We start from the raw sequence: 21,563 nt of genomic DNA, 5'->3' as shown, positions 1-21,563 counted from the left end.
AGCAGACATTACTACATTCAGTGGTGATTATAAACATCAACTGAGACATACATTTACATGTTAAATTTGTATACCCTCCACCATAGGATAATTTCGTCATTCTGTTTGTAACTCCACGAAATAATTTTCTAAGACCACATAAAGTATATATATTGATCGTCATAACATCTTATGTCGATCTACCCATGTCTGTCCGTCGACAGAGAGACGGACGTCTCTCTGTCGAAAGCACGCTAACTTTGAAAAGAGTAAAATTAGCCGCTTGAAATTTTGCACAAATACTTCTTAATGGTGTGGTCGGTTGGGAATGTAAATGTGCTATATCGGTCCATGTTTTGATATAGCTGCCATATAATATATAGCTGCCATATAAACCGACCAATCTCTTGAGCCACTAAAGGACACAATTCTTATCCGATTTGGTTGAAATTTAGTATGAGGTGTTTTCTTGTGACTTCCAACAACTATGCTGAGTATGGTTGAAATCGGTGAATGACCTGATATAGCTGTCATATAAACCTATCTGGGGTCTTGACTTCTCGAGTGTCTAGAGCGCGCAATTCCTATCCGATTTGGTTGAAATTTTGCACGAAATGTTACGTTATGACTTCCAACACCTGTGCTAAGTATGGTTAAAATCGGTCCTTAATCTGATATAGCTGCGATATAAACCCATCTTAAACCTTGATTCTTGAGATGTTTGAGGGCGCAATTCTTGTCCGATTTGGCTGAAATTTTATACAACGGCTTTTCACATGACCTTCAATACGTGTCAAATATGATCCCAATCGGTCTATAGCCTGATGCAACTTCCATAAGGGCGCAATTCTTATTCGAATTGGCTGAAATTTTACACAATGACTTCTATTATGGTCTCCAACATTAAATTTAATTATAGTCCGAATCGGACCATGACTTGATATAGCTTTTACATTATAGCAATTCTTTTCTTATTTCTTTGTTTGCCTAAAAAAAAATATCGGGAAAAGAACTCGACAAATGTGATCTATGATGGAGGGTATATAAGATTCGGCCCGGCCGAACTTAGCACGCTTCTACTTGTTTGTTCTAACAACACCTTCATAATTAAGCAGCAGTATTTTCAGCAAACAATAGACAAATATGTATATCGCCCGATTTTCACTCCTAGACCCACTGCAAGGGCATTTATTGACCAATATTGCCAAAATTTTGCTCAACGCTTTCCTCGATGATTTCCATAATATTAGAGAACTTTTAAATCGGTTTAGATTTAGATATAGCTCCCATATATTATTTATCATTTAGATATAACAGTTTGAACATATTTGCTCTAAATTCGATACGGATTGTATAATAACCCATCTGAAAACATGCGCCGAGGTCCATCAAATTTGGTTCAGAACTGGATATAGCTTCCACATTGTACATATAGGGTAGGTGTAGGGTATTATACAGTCGTCACCGCTCGACTTTTGCCCTTCCTTACTGATTTGATATCAGCAGGAGGGCCCGACCCTCCCTCAAACTCTATTTTTCAGATACGCCAGATCTCGGAGATGGGTGCTGCGATGTAAGCGATATTTTGTTTGCCCTCTGGTAGTAGCCTAAAAACGAACGTTTGCTATCCAAATTTCGGGATGGGTTCCTAATGGGGCCGCCCCACCTCCAAAGTCTACCTAGTATATATATAAAGCAATCACCAGAATTTTGGACTCAAATTGAAGTTATTTGAGAGTAGAAACCGTATACGATATCCAATTGTAGAACCAAGTATTTGGGAGGCCACCCAGACCCTAAAACACCCCTAAATTGGACATATTTGTCGGCCATAGCACTATGGGGCTAAAATGGGACCAAGTTTCTGGGGGTCCACTCCTTCCCAAAAACACCCCCGAACAGCGCTTATTTACTGATCGTGGCAATATTGGCTTCAAATAAAAGGTAATTGAGAGTTGAATACAAATCTAATATCCAAATGTGGCACCAAGTTCTTAGGGGGCCACCCCTCCCCAAAATACCCACAAAGAGGACAAATTTACCAATCATAGCAATACGAATCTGCCATTAACATTCGGGAAAAGTGACCATGGGACCACCCCACCCCCATAACACCGCTTAAATAGAACGTATTTGCTGACTATTGCAGCATGGGGTATTTTAGAGTAGAACACGAATCTCATATATATTTGGCATCCTCAAAAACACCGCCCCAGACCGGACATGTCAGCCGACTATAAAAATATGGGGCTCAAATGAATTTGGGAGTAGATCACGAATCTGATACAAACATTTGGGACCAACAGCCAAGGGGATATCCCATCCTCATAACAACCCCCAAATAAGAACATTCCAGTAAGGAACACGGGCAAACTTCTCACATATCAATGAGTGCAGTCCCATTCAAGTTTAAGCTCAATGATAAAGGGCCTTCTCTTTTTATATCCGAGTCCGAACGGCGTGCCGCAGTGCGACATCTCTTTGGAGAGAAGTTTTAAATGACATAGTACCTCACAAATGTGGCCAACATAGGAGCAGAAAACCACTGCTGAAATTTTTATACCCACCACCGACGGATGGGGGTTATTCATTTTGTCATTCCGTTTGCAACACATCGAAATATCCATTTCCGACCCTATAAAGTATATATATTCTTGATCAGCTAAAAATCTAAGACGATCTAGACATGTCCGTCCGTCTGTACGTCTGTCCGTCTGTCTGTTGAAATCACGCTACAGTCTTCAAAAATAGAGATATTGAGTTGAAACTTTGCACAGATTCTTTTTTTGTCCATAAGCAGGTTAAGTTCGAAGATGGGCTATATCGGACTATATCTTGATATAGCCCCCATATAGACCGATCCGCCTATTTAGGGTCTTAGGCCAATAAAAGCCATATTTATTATCGGATTTTGCTGAAATTTGGGACAGTAAGTTGCGTTAGGCCCTTCGACATCCTCCGTTAATATGGCTTAGATCGGTTCAGATTTAGATATAGCTGTCATATAGACCGATCCTTCAATTTAGGGTCTTAGGCCCACAAAAGCCACATTTATTATCAGATTTTGCTGAAATTTGAGACAGTGAGTTGTCTTAGGCCCTTCGACATCTTCTGTTAATATGGCTCGGTCCGGTTCAGATTTGGATATAGCTGCCATATAGACCGCTCCTCCAATTTAGGGTCTTAGGCCCATAAAAGCCATATTCATTATCCGATTTTATTGAAATTTGGAACAGTGAGTTTTCTTGGGCCCTTCGACAGCTTCCGTTAATATGGCTCAGATCAGTTCAGATTTGGATATAGCTGCCATATAGACCGATCCGCCAATTTAGGGCCTAAGGCCATAAAAGCCACTTTTATTATCCGATCTTGCTGAAATTTGGGACAGTGAGTTGTGTTAGACCCTCCAACGTCCTTCGTCAATTTGGCCCAGATCGGTTCAGATTTGGATATTGCTGCCATATAGACCGATCCTCCGATTTACGGTGATAGGCCCATAAAAGCTACATTTATTATCCGATTTCGCTGAAATTTGGGACAGTGCGTTGTCTTACGCCCTTCGATATCCTCCGTTAATATAGCTCAGATCGGTTCAGATTTAGATATAGCTGCCATATAGACCGATCCTCCGATTTAGGGTCTTCGGCCCATAAAATCCATATTTATTATCCGATTTTGATGAAATTTGGGATAGTGAGTTGTCTTAGGCCCTTCTCCATTAATATGGCTCAGATCGGTTCAGATTTGGATATAACTGCCATATAGGCCGATCTTCCAATTTAGGGTCTTAGGCCCATAAAAGCCACATTTATTATCCGATTTTGCGGAAATTTAGGGCAGTGAGTTATGTTAGGCCCTTCAACATTCTCCATCAATTTGGCTTAGATCGGTCCAGATTTGAATATAGCTGCCATATAGACCGATCTCTCTGTTTTAGGTTTTGGGGCCATAAAAAGCGCATTTATTGTCCGATGTTGCCGAAATTTGGGACAAAGAGTTAAGTTAAGCCCCTCCACATATTTCTGCAATTTGGTCTAGATCGATCAAGATTTGCATATAGCTGCGGGAGGTGCATTTTTAATCCGATTGCACTGAAATTTGACACACTGACTTATATTATGCTTTTCGACATCCGTGTCGTATATAGTTCAGATCGGTTTATTTTTAGATATAACTACTAAAAAGACCAATATTTTGTTATATATTGTAAAATGGAACAATGACTTGTACTATTAGTATTTGATCCAAATCGGAACATATTGCGATATAACTGCTATGGGACATAAGGTATGGAATTTTCACTGGATTTTGATGGAAGGTGGTTTACATATATACCCGAGGTGGTTGGTATCCAAAGTTCGGCCCGGCCGAACTTAACACCTTTTTACTTGTTTTCTGATGGTTTCGCCAGGATTGGAACCCAGGCGTTCGGCGTCATAGGCGGGCATGCTCGGCGCTACGGTGGCCTCCATATCAATATGGGGCTCAAATGAATGGTTTTTGGGAGTTAAAAACGAATTTGATACTTATTGTTAGGGCAAAGTGGCGGATTGCTAGCCTCAGCCCCAGCCCCAAAACGCCCTCCAAACCGTACATATTTCTCGACCATAGAAATTTTGGGCTTAAATGAAAGGTATTTAGGAGTAGAGTATGAATTTTACATCCATATTTGGAAGAAATATTTGAGTATCCATCCCACCTCCAAAAGCCACTCCTCGTCAAATGGATTTAACGACCAATAACGACAGTATTGGGCTCAAATGAAACAGGACTTATTTACCGACTATGGTAATATGGGGCTCATATAAAAATAATTTGAGAGTATAGCACGAAGCTTATATTTACTTTAGGGGATAAGTGTCTAGGTGGCCACCTCAATACCAAAATACACCCCAAATCGTCTATATTTGCCCAAAAAGTAATTGCGGATTTTTTAAAAGAAACTAAATGCATTTTTAATAAAACTTAGAATGAACTTTAATCAAATATACTTTTTTTACACTTTTTTATACCCTCCACCATAAGATGGGGGGTATACTAATTTCGTCATTCTGATTGTAACTACTCGAAATATTCGTCTGAGACCCCATAAAGTATATATATTCTTGATCGTCGTGAAATTTTATGTCGATCTAGCCATGTCCGTCCGTCTGTCCGTCCGTCCGTCCGTCCGTCCGTCCGTCCGTCCGTCCGTCCGTCCGTCCGTCTGTCTGTCGAAAGCACGCTAACTTTCGAAGGAGTTAAGCTAGCCGCTTGAAATTTTGCACACATACTTCTTATTAGTGTAGGTCGGTTGGTATTGTAAATGGGCCATATCGGTCCATGTTTTGATATAGCTGCCATATAAACCGATCTTGGGTCTTGACTTCTTGAGCCTCTAGAGTGCACAATTCTTATCCGATTGGGATGAAATTTTGCACAACGTGTTTTGTTATGATACCCAAGAACTGTGCCAAGTATGGTTCAAATCGGTCCATAACCTGATATAGCTGCCATATAAACCGATCTTGGGTCTTGAGTTCTTGAGCCTCTAGAGTGCGCAATTCTTATCCGATTGGAATGTAATTTTGCACAACGTGTTTTGTTATTATATCCAACAACTGTGCCAAATATGGTTCAAATCGGTTCATAACCTGATATAGCTGCCATATAAACCGGTTAGGGGTCTTGACTTCTTGAGCCTCTAGAGTGCGCAATTCTTATCCGATTGGAATGAAATTTTGCACGACGTGTTTTGTTACGATATCCAACAACTGTGCCAAGTATGGTTCAAATCGGTCCATAATCTTATATAGCTGTCATATAAACCGATCTTGGGTCTTGACTTCTTGAGCCTCTAGAGTGCGCAATTCTTATCCGATTGGAATGAATTTTGGCACGTAGTATTTTGTTATGATATCCAACAACTGTGCCAAATATGGTTCAAATCGGTTCATAACTGATATAGCTGTCATATAAACAGATCTGGGGACTTGACTTCTTGAGCTTCTAGAGTGCTCAATTTCTATCCGATTTGGCTGAAATTTCGCAAGACGTTTTTTATTGTTACTTTCAACAACTATTTCAAATAAAGTACAAGTCGGTTCATGACCTGATATAGCTGCCATATAAACCGATCTGGGATCTTGACTTCTTGAGCCTCTAGAGTGATTTGCCTGAAATTTTGTACGATGGATTCTCTCATGACCATTAACATACGTCCCATATAAATCGATCTCTCAATTGTACTTCGTGAGCCCCAATGGACGCAATTCTAATACGAATTGGCTGAAATTTTACACAGGTCTCCAACTCCTGTAGAGTGCGCAATTCTTATCCGATTGGAATGGAATTTTGCACGACGTGTTTTGTTATGATACCCAACAACTGTGCCAAGTATGGTTTAAATCGGTCCATGTTTTGATTTAGCTGTCATATAAACCGATCTTGGGTCTTGACTTCTTGAGCTCCTAGAGGGCTCAATTTCTATCCGATTTGGCTGAAATTTCGCAAGACGTTTTTTATTGTTACTTTCAACAACTATGTCAAATAAAGTACAAGTCTGTTCATAACCTGATATAGCTGCCATATAAACCGATCTGGGATCTGGACTTCTTGACTTCTTGAGCCTCTAGAGGTCGCAATTATTATCCGCTTTGCCTGAAATTTTGTACGACGGATTCTCTCATGACCATCAACATACGTGTTTATTATGGTCTGAATCGGTCTATAGCCCGATGGGCGCAATTCTTATACGAATTGGCTGACATTTTATACAGGTCTCCAACATATAATTTAATTGTGGTCCGAACCGGACCATATCTTGATATCGTTTTAATAGCAGAGCAACTCTTTTCTTATATCCTTTTTTGCCTAAGAAGAGATGCCGGGAAAAGAACTCGACAAATGCGATCCATGGTGGAGGGTATATAAGATTCGGCCCGGCCGAACATAGCACGCTTTTACTTGTTATGAATGGCATAGTGCCTCACAAATGTCTCCAACATTAGAAGGCGATAACCACTACTTAAGAATTGTCCAATGTTCTCGCCTGGATTTGAACCCACGCGTTTAACATCATTAACGGACTTGCTTAATTCTGCTCTTCAATGACACGAATTCGATATCTACATTCGTGGCAAAACGTCCACATCTTAAAACTCTGCTAAAACAGGAGTTATATATCGACCATTGCAATATAAGGCTCAAGTTAAAGGTATAAGAGCATTAGAGAAGGTGCTGCGGAGCGGACCCGATTCGGATTGTTTCCTAGAAAAATATTTATTTTGAGAATTCTTCTAAGGAGTATCAATCCCACCTCCATTTTGGCAAAAAATTTTTTATGGAAGTAAAATTTTGACAAAGTTTCGATAGAAACAAAATTTTGGCAAAATCTTCTCTGGAAGTAAAATTTTGACGAAAGTTTCGATAGAAATAAAATTTTGACAAAATTTTCCATGAAGTAACATTTTCACACAATTTGCTTTAAAGAAAAGTTGAAAAATGTTCCTAGAAAATAAAAATTTAAAAATAGCTATATTTGTGGGAACAACCAACGTCCACATACAACCACAACCAAGTTAAAAACAAGACTATCGTCTCACAAATCGGATAAAAATGCAAGGAAGAAGCCCATAGAACAGAACACCCAGCTCGCTGCACAGTGCACCTTAAAAGGGCACACAGAACTTCAAGGACGTAGATATATTAGCCCAAGAATCTAATAACAAAAGACGCTACACTCTAGAAATGTTGCATTTAGTTGACACCCCGGGGGACAAACGCATGAATTTTAAGACTGAAACCGACCACTGTGCTCAAATGCACAGAAATTTGGAACAGAGACATGAACACAAAAGAGAAAACTTCTAGTCGAACTTAGACGATACAGGAAATAAGTCAAAAAGTTTGGTGTTAAATGTAATTATTCTGTCTATATAAATATATTTTTGGTTAATAATTGTTAGTGTTAAATTTTTAGTTCAAATCTTACGGTTGATCAACGGTGGTTGTCGAAATATCGATAAAATCTCTAGATAAAAATCTTTGCTCTAGCTCTAGATAAAAATCTTTTCAAATTTTGACAAAATTTTTTATGGAAGTAAAGTTTTCCAAATTTTGTTGTATAAATACATTTTTGACAAATTCTTTGATAGGAACAATCTTTTGAACAAACTTTTTAAAGAAGAAACTGGTTTATAAAATATTTTTTGAAATAAATAAAGAACATTTTCCATAGAAAAAAATTTCTTTAGAATTTAAATTTTTAGATTTTAGTTTAAATTTTTCAAAATATTCTAATTAAATTTTAAGAAAATATTCTATAAGAGAATCTTTCAATTTGTTTAAAAAATTTTCTATACGTTTAAAAATGGATGAAATGACTTTTTGCAGTGTATTTCTGCCAATGGTGAAACTGTAAAAAAGGAAATAAGAGTATAAAACCAACATCATCTTGGGCGCAAAAGGCTGATTTTCGAAACGAACGACAGTAGCAGCATCAGTTTTACATAAAATAACAAAAGCCAAACAGCAGCAGTATTGCCGTCTATGTTGCTACTGCTATTGCTTTCTGTCTGTTTGGCTGTTTGCAACAGCAACAGCATTACAAGCATCGGCAAAGTTAGAATCTGTATTTAACAATTATACAGCTTCAACTGGGTCGCTGACCTATCAAGTGATTTTTTTTCTCATAACTTCAGTTTTTTTATTTTCCTTTTTGTTTTGCCTCAAAACATATCCTCTGATGGTGGCAGCAAAATGTGGCAATAACATTGGCTGCACCAGTCGCCACAGAAGTAAACAGAGAATGGCCCAGAGTTCAGAACTTGGGTAACAGTAGCTCTAACTCTAAAAGTTCTGTGACTACAATCCAACTAGCAGCATAAACAGAGTAACAGAACATCAGCAGCTGCTGTTTGGTTGTTGGGTGTGCAGCGTCATCATCGTTGCCCTTCTCCTTGGTTTTGTGGGGCTGCTGATTGGGCTCCCCAAAGCATGCCTCATATAAAACACCCGGCAAAAATCAACAGCAGAATACAAATGGAGAAGAAGAATGATAGAATGAAAAACGCTTTTGTTTTGCTATATTTTTTGTTGTGTCTTTTTTGTATAGAGCCCAGGGGGAACTTCCTCTCAAAAAGGGTAAAATCCTATACAGAAAAAAATCAATGTTACTACAACAACATAGAACAACAACCAAAGTGTTGCCAACTGTGGCCCTTTGACTGTAAACACCGCAACATATGGGCCCAGTTCTTAGAGTAACCAAAGAAGAAGAAACGGCAGCAGCATCTGCAACACCAAATGTATATAGAAGTTCCTCGACCCATCCCTCGGCCACAAACACTATCATATCATTACAACAACGGCATACCTGAGGCCCAAGAGCACAACATCGGCAATAGGCTAGCCAGCAAGCCACTCCACCCGCCAGGATGCAGTAAAAGAAGATGATGACGTTGAAATGTAGTAAATTCAAATTGGGTTAATTTTTCTTTCATTGGTTGAGGCTAGCAGTTTTTGTTGCTATTTTTTTCTTTTGTTCTCAGTTTCAAACACAAAATAATCATAAAATGAGTATTGTATATAGAAAAAATAAGGGTATATAGAGAAGTAAAAGCGCCAAGATTTTCTAATTATACCAACATAATTATTCAAAAGCATTTTTACTGGACTCATAAATCATATTTGCGTATCGTTTTACACGGGAACTACATATGTATATTGGGGTGGTTGTATCTCAAAGGGAAAAAATCGATGTCGATTTTTGGGGGGCACCCCCCTAAAATGTACATTTTAAGATACCCAAAATTCAAGCACAATAGGGTGATGTTAAGACGTGTTGCTAGGTCATCAAAGTTTTGAAAATTTCGATTTTTTGGCTATTCGGCAATTTTGGCAATTTCTGAAACGGCTAAAGCTATTTTCTCATGTCATCATCAAATTAAAGGCCATTCCCTTTTTAATATTTTATGCTCCATAACGAAGAACGTAAGTAGTGCCGAATTCGAGATAATGAAGCCAAGGTCCCTAAAGGCAACCCTTGTGCTGATATTCAGTCTGTCGTTTTTTGTAATTTAATTCCAGATCGCATTTATTATTAAATCATCACAAAATTGTGCACGTGTCACATTCTAAGCCCAAAGACAAACGCTATGAATTTTAAGAAAAATCGGTTCAGATTTAGATAAAACTTCCATATATATAATTCGCCCTATTTACACTTCAAAGGGCGTAGTTACAAAAATTTTCGGAATGCTGTACTATCCATCCGAAAGCCTCTGGCAATTTTTATTTATATTGATTTAGATATAGCTTCCATATAAATTATATATATGGGAGCTATATCTAAATCTGAACCGATATGGCCCATTTGCAATCCCCAAGCGGCTGGCTTTACGCATTCGACCGCTATCTTGATTTCGACAGACGGACAGACGGCTAGATCAACTCAGAATGTTGAGACGAATATTTCGAATGACTAGATTAGTATATCCTCATTCTATTGTGGTGGGTATAAACACGACTTACGTTCTTCGTTATTGAACATAAAATTAGAAAAAATGGCATTTAATTTGATGTATGACACGGTCAAATAGCTTTAGCCTTTCTAGAGATATTAGTCTCCGAAGTCCCTACAGTCGGCAAATAACCAAAAAATTATCAAAACTTCGAGGTTCCAGCAGCACGTGTTAACATCTACTAGTTGTGCTCAAATTTTGGGACTCTCGAAATCTAACAAAATAAAAAACTTTAGGGGGGCGCCGACAAAAAACCTCTCTAATGTGTATGTACCGTGTTTGAGGATAGAGTCTACTGGATCAAATGTGGTCGTAGCGACTCTGACGATACAAAACATGGCAGACGTTCCATGTAGTATCAGTTGATATGAGAGACGGGCGACATAAATATATAAACACCTGTAGTCTCTGAACACTATTTTGATAGTATAAAAATTATCGAAGTCGCACATTATAATCATTTAACCACTTTGGACTACCTCCTATAGCTCCAACTTTTTTGTTCGCCCCTTATTTGATCTCTTGTTTGACTGGCTGTGGCCCTTCGTTAATGGCTTTGATCCCTGAATGTCGACAGATAAACACACACAAAAACGAAAAGACAACGAACGGCCAACATTAGCGGCAGCATCGATCGGCCATTAGCTTTACTTGCCGGCAACTTTGAGGTCAACAATTAATAGGGCATTGCAATTTTTTATGTAAACATTTACAATGTGCTAAAAGATCTTATGATTCGCTTTTCCTTTTCAGCTGCATGTTGCTAATGCCGATGTAACAGGCTGATATTGTTGCTGCCTGTTGTTTGTTTTTCCCCCATTTGATATGCATCCATCCATCCATCCAGTTTGTGGCCACTGGAGAAGGAAATCTCTTCCTTGACGTTTTCCATGGAAACCTAGAATAGTGAACTTTAAAATAGTAATATCGCTAATAGCTACAACAAAAACAAAAAAACCAAACATATGTTGTTATTGCTTCTAGTCATGGAGAAACTTGGTTAATCGCTTAGTTGATTCTTCTTTTCATTTTATGCCAATGATGGACACAACTCATGGCGAGGCTAACAAGGATGATGATGCCCTTGCTGTTGATGTAAAGCCTGATAATATTGACAAATAGTTTTAGGCTTTGATGTTTTTTTCTTCTTTTTCTTTCTCTATTGAAATTGGCAACTTTTTCCAGAGTTCTTCAAAATGTTTATAATTTGACGCGACGATAGATTAAAATAATTCGCTTTTGATGCTTTTCCAGATCTCTTTGGGAACAGCTTGAATCAAAAATAGCTTGAGGTTAGTTTATTTTTTAAAGAAATTGATTGAATTTCGATTCTGTATATATTGAGCCTCGTTTTACTCTTTAGTATGAATTCAAAAGGCACAGAAGATATATTTTTCAATGATGTGAGAAAAGTCCCACGTTATTTAACTGAGCTTATATATCGCAAACAGTTTATGCGACCAAATTTTTTGTCGGCTAGCCTAAATTTACATAAATAATTGTTATAATTGTTTAGAATAAATTGAATATATTTTTAATTACTTTTTCTAAACATTGTTTTTCGACATAGAGTTGTTGTTCTAGTATTTACTATTCTTATCTACATTATCTAAAACATTTTCATTTTTTTTTTATTCTAAAGTCTCTTCGAACCATAATTTTTTTCAAATAGTTCACGATTTTGAGTTCTCTTAAAAAAGTTTGCTTCTCTTTTTTACAATTTTTCTTTTCATATCATTATTCTATACAAATCCCATAGCACTACAAGTAATATCATCATCCACCAGTCCTAACACACACACCCGCTTATTAGGCTGCTCACACAGATACGAACGATTTGTTTTTGTAGTTTTGTTTATATTCTTGAATTTTATGCTATGCTCAAGTATCGGCAAAAGCAGAAACAACAGCAAATAAGCCGTTGAAGACAAATGTGAATATCAAAACAAAACAAGTGAAAAACATGCAATCGTATGTTTTGTTTTGCTTAAGCATTCGTGGCGTAGGCTACTGCTTGTTGTCATTGCTGCTGCTTTGTCGTTGTTGCTATTGCTGATAATGATGATGACTGTGATGTGGTTGCGGTGGTTTTGGTGTGACAGCGATGGTGAGTAGCACGCTGAGCCAACAAAAAGAGGGGGCCACTCTCTGATTAACTTCACATCTATACCTGTTTCAGAGCTGCCATATTAGTTTGGTGAAAAATCTGAAGTAACAAAAATTTGGCATTTTCAGTGCTCCAATTTAATAACTCGGATTTTTTTTTTAATATGATGCATAGTTTCACATAAAAACGGTGCTCCTTTACCTAAGTAAAGGCCCAGTACGCACCTCAAGCGAAATTTTCGGTAGGAAACACGTGGTGACAGAAAACTATGCATTCGTTTTACCGCACTTTAATTAAGCGTTATTTTTTAGAAATAACTCCATTATGTGGTGCAAAAAATTATCAAAGCAATAATTTTCTTGCTATGATATCAAATTAAAATATATAATGCATTCATTGTCACTCTGCAAACAAAACAAACAGAAAATTTTGGGAAAAACCGGGATAAAAATTAGTTTGATCTCAAGAAGTTAAAAGTAAGATCAGTTGTGTGGCATCTTAATCAAATTATAACCAAAATGTTGGCGAAAACAAATAAAAAATACGTTATTTATGCGATGAAGAAGTTCAAGCGGGGAATCAGTCTATATGACAGCTTTATTTAAATATTGTTCGATTTTGACATGAGTTTCAACCTATGTACTAAATTTTTGCAGAATCGGGTCAAAAATACATATCAAATAAGTTCAATTCGAAATCAAATGAAGCAAGAAATCGAGATACATACTACATGGCGGCAACATACATATAACCATTCTGATTAATTGCCTTCGAATTGGAGTGTAGTTGTATGTTTATCACGGGGTCTTATGATTTTCAACGGAATCAGGAGTATATTATTCGTAAATAAGCTTAAGAAATTTTATCGAAATCGATCTTTACCGTAACTAAACGGTCCGTTTTTCGCCGTGTTTCACATGGGTGTTAAGTTATTTTTTTTTTTAACAATTGAAATACGGCTGCTCTGAGATGAAAACGTTAAATAGGAAAACCAATAAAAAATTAGTACTAATCCAGATATTGCCCATTTGCAATACCCAACGAACTACATCAATAAGAAGTATCAATGCAAAATTTCAAGCGGATAGTCACAAAATTCCGGACTTAGATTTCCTTTCTCGAGGTTAGTTTTTAGTATTTAGAGCGTACAACAAGCCGATTACTGGCTACGGTGTATGTCCATAGTGACATGGGACGGGTTAATGTCCCCACCTTCTTTTCAACCTAAGCTAAGCTAACCTACTTTATTTTGGTTAATTTGTTTTATTTTTCAATAACTAATTTTATTTATGTTATTTTTGCTTAGTTTTTAAACTTATTGTGTTTTAATCTATTTTCATCGTCTGAACTTAATTTTCTTTTTTATTTTATTTAATTTTTTTAATATAATATTTTTAAATTTTTTAAATCATTTTATTTTATTGTGTTATATGCTAAATGTTAAATTTTTTGTGTTGTTTAATTTTCTCAATCATTTCACATGACGTTTCATTTTATTTTATTTCGTTTTCTTCATTTAAATGTTGTTGACTTATTTTATTTCATTTAGGCCAGGTTTCTCTTCTGGTTAAAGGAATTTGGTTTTCTGAATTTATGCTTATTGCTTGTCCTAACGATAAACCTTAACCGGCAGATGGGTTCCAGTTAGCGACTTATCGTCCCAATGAATACAGCTGTATTTTGTTTACCAACTGCTGCATAATATTGCCAATAAGAATTTGCAAAATGATAAGAAACTTCTGCGTGGGGGAAAAAACAACAAGAATAAATTTGTAACCTTTTATTTATAAAAACACTTCAAATGTTTTCGCTCTCACACTCTCTTTTACTAAAATACAAACGACTTTCCGTAAAAGTTTGTGCAAATTTTTGAGTACGCGAACACTTTAATTGCTGATTGCTGGTAATGTTGCCATATCTTTTAAATTACCTTAAAAGTGTACGTGAAAACGAAATTTGTTAACAGGAGGTTCAACCCCACGATAAATTAATGTTCTGATTAGCTAACCGAACTTTTTTTTTTCTACGAGAAACTCGCTCTAACAATTGTTAATTTTTATCACTTGTAGATTCTATATTTATACAATTTTATATTATTTATACAATTTTAATTTATTTAACTTAATTTAATTTTTTTTAAGTCTTATAACTATTATCTAATTTTTTTTTATTTTATATTATTTTATTTGGTTTTACGTTTTTTATTGTAGTTATTTTCTTTGATATTACTTATTTTTGAAGTTCTAATTTTTATCTTTTATTGCCTTTTATAATTGCAACTAGTTTTTGCTAAAAATTTTAGCTGCATGGCAACTCTTCTAAAGAGTACCTAAATTAAGGCTTGTTTAGTTCATTTAGTTACTCTCGCTAAACCTGAAACAGCTCAAGAGCATCAATACAGCAGCAGTATTACTGCTGCATAACAAACAAGTGATGTTGTTAATGGCCTTTGACAGAGTGAAATTCTCGCTACAGGGCTCTGTCTTCTCTTCCTATCTCTGATACTCCACTGCCATCTCTGTTGTTTTGTTTTTGTGGCATTCTAAGGTTGGTTAATGAAAGCCTTTAACTCGGACAATGCCAAGACCGTCTGCTGTCTCAACACAATTTGTAATACTTCTTCGCAGTGAGAGGCTTGTGTTCTGACTTTGTGTATATACAAATCTTCTCTCCATCATGTCATGAGCATACATTTGATATGCATACATATGTACGTATGTACTAAGATAGATGGATGCATTTGGACAATTTGTCAATGTGTTGGTTTATGCGGCTGTTTGCTGACTGTGTGTTGGTTGCTTGGTTGACTATGTTGCGTGCATGATTTTGCTGTTGCACTGCGGTGCATGTTGTGGGCCTATGTTTTTTTGTATTCATATTTCGATGGTTTTTGTTGCTGCTGCTGTTGGCTGGCTGTATTTACTTCTCAGTTTCCATTCTCGTTCTCGCAGCCTATTTTCTGCCCAGTGTGTGCTTTGTTTTTGTAATATGGATTTTTTTATTTTAATTCTGTGCTTAGTGTAGTGTGTTGTATGTTGTTGCTGGTGCCGCTGCTGCTGCTGCTGCGAGGACTGTGTTTCTGTTGTTCGTTCTTGCCGTTGTTGTGAGTAGACAATAAGCAAAAGTGCTCCCCAATCCGTCGGGTCGGGTATGGTGTGAGGCACCTATCCGCAGTATCAGCAGTTGATTTCGAGCTACGAAGCGAGTAAGACGTGTGTTGTTGTAATTTATCTGTACGTTCGACGACGTTTTAAGTGCTTTTTAGTTAAGTTTTCTTTAAGAAAAATCACAAACCGAAGAAAAAGACAACAAGCAAAAAAAAAAAAAATACTAAAACACCAACGACTTGAGTGCAAAGAAAGCCAGTAAGCGTTAACAATAAAAAACAAATATTTACTAAATACGACTTTTGTGAAAAAGAAATTGTGCAAAAAATTTAATAACCTAAAAATTTATGAAAAATTAAAAAAATTGTGAAATACCCATAAATCCTTACTACAGAAAAAGTACAGTGCTAAAAACTGCCAAGTGTATTATAAAAAATAATTAAAACACAACACGTGAAATTATTTTTTTAATTAAATTTAATTTAAATTGAATTAGAAGAAAAGTTCTCAAAACAAACAGAAAGTCACAAAAAATTTAAATAAAACGAAAGAAAACAGAGAATTCTTATTAAAAACAACATAAAAAACTAAACACTATTTGGGGGAAACAAATAAAAGTTTTCCTAAGGACAACCACTGCCACGAATTATTTGCTGCCTTCCAAACATTCAACTTGGTCATCGGCAGCAACAACAACAACTGCCGGGACATTATTGCCATAAACATTATTGTTGTTGCTGTTGCCTACAATAGTTTTCGTATTCTCATAACAATGGCTGTGCCCTTTTATTTGCCAGAGGGTGGTGCCGATGATACCGCCTCATCCGGCGGCACCACCTCTTCGGATGGCACCAACAGTGCTGCCAGCTCATTGCAATCATCACCCAACACCACTTCCTCAGCAACACAGACACCAATGCAGAGTCCTATAATGCCGGGTGATTTTGCGAGAATACTCAATGATGTCTTAAATCATTTTTCTGCCAATAATGGTAAGTGTTTAAAATTTTGTCGTGAAAGTTATTCGATTATAAACATAGTAGGTATTTATCAAGAATTAAGCAGTCGTTTCTTAATTTGACAAAATGTTGGCAAAATTTTAACATTTTGTTTATGATTGTTTTTGTATTATAATTTCTTTTTTATTATTTTTTTAATTCTTTAAATTTTTAAACCTATTTTTTTAAAACTTTCCTTTTTTCCTTATTTTATTTTTCCATGTTTCCTTTATAATTTTTTCAATTGCTCACATTCCTTATAATTTTTATAACATTTAAACTTTTTTGTTAGTCGCTTAGCGTTACAAATAAGAATCATTGTGAAATTCTTCACCTGACATCGTTCGTCTGCAAGAGCATGCGCAGTCATGTAACTGACTATACGACTGCAAGATTTTAATATAAAGAGAGAAAGAGTTAATGATAACTAAGGTGATCGATTCAAATCAGGTATCAATAATACATACTAAAGCAAGAAAATTTTGTACAGTTTGGAAAAATAACAGCCAAGTTTTGTGGGTTGTGGGCTTTTGTCTTATGGTAATTTCGATTATGAAAAAAATGTTACACCAAAGTTTCACTTATACTGTGCAACATTTTGCAAATGTCGCCTCAACCTCTCATAGTGTTACACCTTTTGCATCTACAATTGAACATGTTCGTATGTTCATATAAATAATACGGTCGCATCCTCGTCTTCGGATGAAAAACTTTCAAGCAATGTACATATGTAATATACCATTAGCTAAATATTTAGATTTTTTTTTGCCCAAAAATCAAATCAAATCAAATCAAATCAAATCAAATCAAATCAAATCAAATCAAATCAAATCAAATCAAATCAAATCAAATCAAATCAAATCAAATCAAATCAAATCAAATCAAATCAAATCAAATCAAATCAAATCAAATCAAATCAAATCAAATCAAATCAAATCAAATCAAATCAAATCAAATCAAATCAAATCAAATCAAATCAAATCAAATCAAATCAAATCAAATCAAATCAAATCAAATCAAATCAAATCAAATCAAATCAAATCAAATCAAATCAAATCAAATCAAATCAAATCAAATCAAATCAAATCAAATCAAATCAAATCAAATCAAATCAAATCAAATCAAATCAAATCAAATCAAATCAAATCAAATCAAATCAAATCAAATCAAATCAAATCAAATCAAATCAAATCAAATCAAATCAAATCAAATCAAATCAAATCAAATCAAATCAAATCAAATCAAATCAAATCAAATCAAATCAAATCAAATCAAATCAAATCAAATCAAATCAAATCAAATCAAATCAAATCAAATCAAATCAAATCAAATCAAATCAAATCAAATCAAATCAAATCAAATCAAATCAAATCAAATCAAATCAAATCAAATCAAATCAAATCAAATCAAATCAAATCAAATCAAATCAAATCAAATCAAATCAAATCAAATCAAATCAAATCAAATCAAATCAAATCAAATCAAATCAAATCAAATCAAATCAAATCAAATCAAATCAAATCAAATCAAATCAAATCAAATCAAATCAAATCAAATCAAATCAAATCAAATCAAATCAAATCAAATCAAATCAAATCAAATCAAATCAAATCAAATCAAATCAAATCAAATCAAATCAAATCAAATCAAATCAAATCAAATCAAATCAAATCAAATCAAATCAAATCAAATCAAATCAAATCAAATCAAATCAAATCAAATCAAATCAAATCAAATCAAATCAAATCAAATCAAATCAAATCAAATCAAATCAAATCAAATCAAATCAAATCAAATCAAATCAAATCAAATCAAATCAAATCAAATCAAATCAAATCAAATCAAATCAAATCAAATCAAATCAAATCAAATCAAATCAAATCAAATCAAATCAAATCAAATCAAATCAAATCAAATCAAATCAAATCAAATCAAATCAAATCAAATCAAATCAAATCAAATCAAATCAAATCAAATCAAATCAAATCAAATCAAATCAAATCAAATCAAATCAAATCAAATCAAATCAAATCAAATCAAATCAAATCAAATCAAATCAAATCAAATCAAATCAAATCAAATCAAATCAAATCAAATCAAATCAAATCAAATCAAATCAAATCAAATCAAATCAAATCAAATCAAATCAAATCAAATCAAATCAAATCAAATCAAATCAAATCAAATCAAATCAAATCAAATCAAATCAAATCAAATCAAATCAAATCAAATCAAATCAAATCAAATCAAATCAAATCAAATCAAATCAAATCAAATCAAATCAAATCAAATCAAATCAAATCAAATCAAATCAAATCAAATCAAATCAAATCAAATCAAATCAAATCAAATCAAATCAAATCAAATCAAATCAAATCAAATCAAATCAAATCAAATCAAATCAAATCAAATCAAATCAAATCAAATCAAATCAAATCAAATCAAATCAAATCAAATCAAATCAAATCAAATCAAATCAAATCAAATCAAATCAAATCAAATCAAATCAAATCAAATCAAATCAAATCAAATCAAATCAAATCAAATCAAATCAAATCAAATCAAATCAAATCAAATCAAATCAAATCAAATCAAATCAAATCAAATCAAATCAAATCAAATCAAATCAAATCAAATCAAATCAAATCAAATCAAATCAAATCAAATCAAATCAAATCAAATCAAATCAAATCAAATCAAATCAAATCAAATCAAATCAAATCAAATCAAATCAAATCAAATCAAATCAAATCAAATCAAATCAAATCAAATCAAATCAAATCAAATCAAATCAAATCAAATCAAATCAAATCAAATCAAATCAAATCAAATCAAATCAAATCAAATCAAATCAAATCAAATCAAATCAAATCAAATCAAATCAAATCAAATCAAATCAAATCAAATCAAATCAAATCAAATCAAATCAAATCAAATCAAATCAAATCAAATCAAATCAAATCAAATCAAATCAAATCAAATCAAATCAAATCAAATCAAATCAAATCAAATCAAATCAAATCAAATCAAATCAAATCAAATCAAATCAAATCAAATCAAATCAAGCATAGGTTAATAAATAGATAAGTAACAAGTAAAAGCGTGCTAATTTCGGCCGGGCCGAATCTTATATACCCTCCACCACGGATCGCATTTGTTGAGTTTTCGGCATTTCTTACGTAAAAAAGGATAAAAGAAAAGATTTGCGCTGTTATTAGAGCGATATCAAGATATGGTCCGGTTTGAACAACAATTAAATTATATGTTGCACATCTGTGTAAAATGTCAGCCAATCCGAATAAGAATTGCGCCCTTTGGGGGCTCAAGAAGTAAAATAGAGAGATCGATTTATATGGGAGCTGTATCGGGCTATAGACCGATTCGGACCATAATAAACACGTATGTTGATGGTCAAGAGAGGGTCCGTCGTACAATTTCAGGCATATCGGATAATAATTGCGACCTCTACAGGCTCAAGAAGTCAAGATCGCAGATCTGTTTATGTGACAGCTATTTTATCAGGTTATGAACCGATTTGAATCATACTTGGCACAGTTGTTGAATATAAAACGTAACAAAACACGTCGTGCGAAATTTAATTTCAATCGGATAAGAATTGCGCCCTCTAGAGGCTCAAGAAGTCAAGACCCAAGATCGGTTTATATGGCAGCTATATCAGGTTATGAACCGATATATAAGAATAAATAGCAAAACACGTCGTGCGAAATTTCATTTCAATCGGATAAGAATTGCGCACTTTAGAGGCTCAGGAAGTCAAGACCCAAGATCGGTTTATATCGCAGCTATATCAGGTTATGGACCGATTTGAACGATACTTGGCACAGTTGTGGGATATGATAACAAAACACGTCGTGCAAAATTTAATTTCAATCGGATAAGAATTGCGCACTCTAGAGGCTCAAGAAGTCAAGACCCAAGATCGGTTTATATATCAGCTATATCAAAACATGGACCGATATGGTCCATTTATAATACCAACTGACCTACACTAATAAGAACTATTTGTGTAAAATTTCAAGCGGCTAGCTTTACTCCTTCGGAAGTTAGCGTGCTTTCGACAGACAGACGGATGGACGGACGGACGTGGCTAGATCGACATAAAATGTCGCGACGATCAACAATATATATACATTATGGGGTCTCAGACGAATATTTCGAGTAGTTACAAACAGAATGACGAAATTAGTATACCCCCATCCTATGGTGAGGGAATAAAAATATCCCTTTATAACACTTATAATCTGATTGTTCTATAATCCTCCTGCTTCAGCCCATAGGAGCCTTGCTTCGCATGAAATTTGTTAGGTGAAGGACATGAATAATCCCTAATAATCCTACCACATACGGACTAGATGCCATGAACATTCCATTAAAAAAACTGAGGGTAAACCTCTTGCATCTCACAACCCAGATGGGCCCCATAAATGGATTTAAGACCCACATAAAGTAGTCCCCAAATAAAAATGTTAATCCCAGGAACTTGTTTGACAAAAATTATTAATTTCCACAGAGAACCATGCCGGTTTTGACTTCAGGAGCCCTCCATCACATTTATACCGTCTTATATCCGCACGTAATAGGAGCTCCACAGGTACATTATTATACAATATGTTGAGAAAGTTCCAATATAAATTGGTCTTTATGTAAAATCTCACGTAAATTTTGTCTTTAGAGACAATTGCAGCGCAATTTTGTCTTTTAAGAAAATGTCATTATAATTTTGCTTTGGCTATAATTTTATTAAAAATTTTTCGTTCGAGAAAGCTTTGCCAACATATTTTGTTCGGAGAAAATTTCACCGAAATCTTTTTGGAGAAATTTTGAATTAAACTTTGTTTCCACACAAATT

At 34.8% G+C, this 21,563-nt stretch overlaps 1 protein-coding gene across 1 annotated transcript in view; it reads left to right on the top strand.

Moving 5' to 3' along the window:
• Positions 1-15,654: 15,654 nt before the first annotated feature.
• Positions 15,655-21,563, top strand: part of LOC106088356 (cell death protein hid) — a 52,673-nt gene continuing 46,764 nt past the window's right edge. Inside the window, exon 1 of the mRNA XM_013253833.2 lies at positions 15,655-16,687. Coding sequence (XP_013109287.2) covers positions 16,468-16,687 — 220 coding nt within the window. The 5' untranslated portion in view covers positions 15,655-16,467. The remainder of the gene's footprint in view (positions 16,688-21,563) is intronic.

Source organism: Stomoxys calcitrans, chromosome 1 (genome assembly GCF_963082655.1).
Source record: "Stomoxys calcitrans chromosome 1, idStoCalc2.1, whole genome shotgun sequence".
Taxonomy (NCBI): domain Eukaryota; kingdom Metazoa; phylum Arthropoda; class Insecta; order Diptera; family Muscidae; genus Stomoxys; species Stomoxys calcitrans.
The sequence above is the reverse complement of the archived record's forward strand: the minus strand, read 5'-3'. Positions and strand labels throughout refer to the sequence as shown.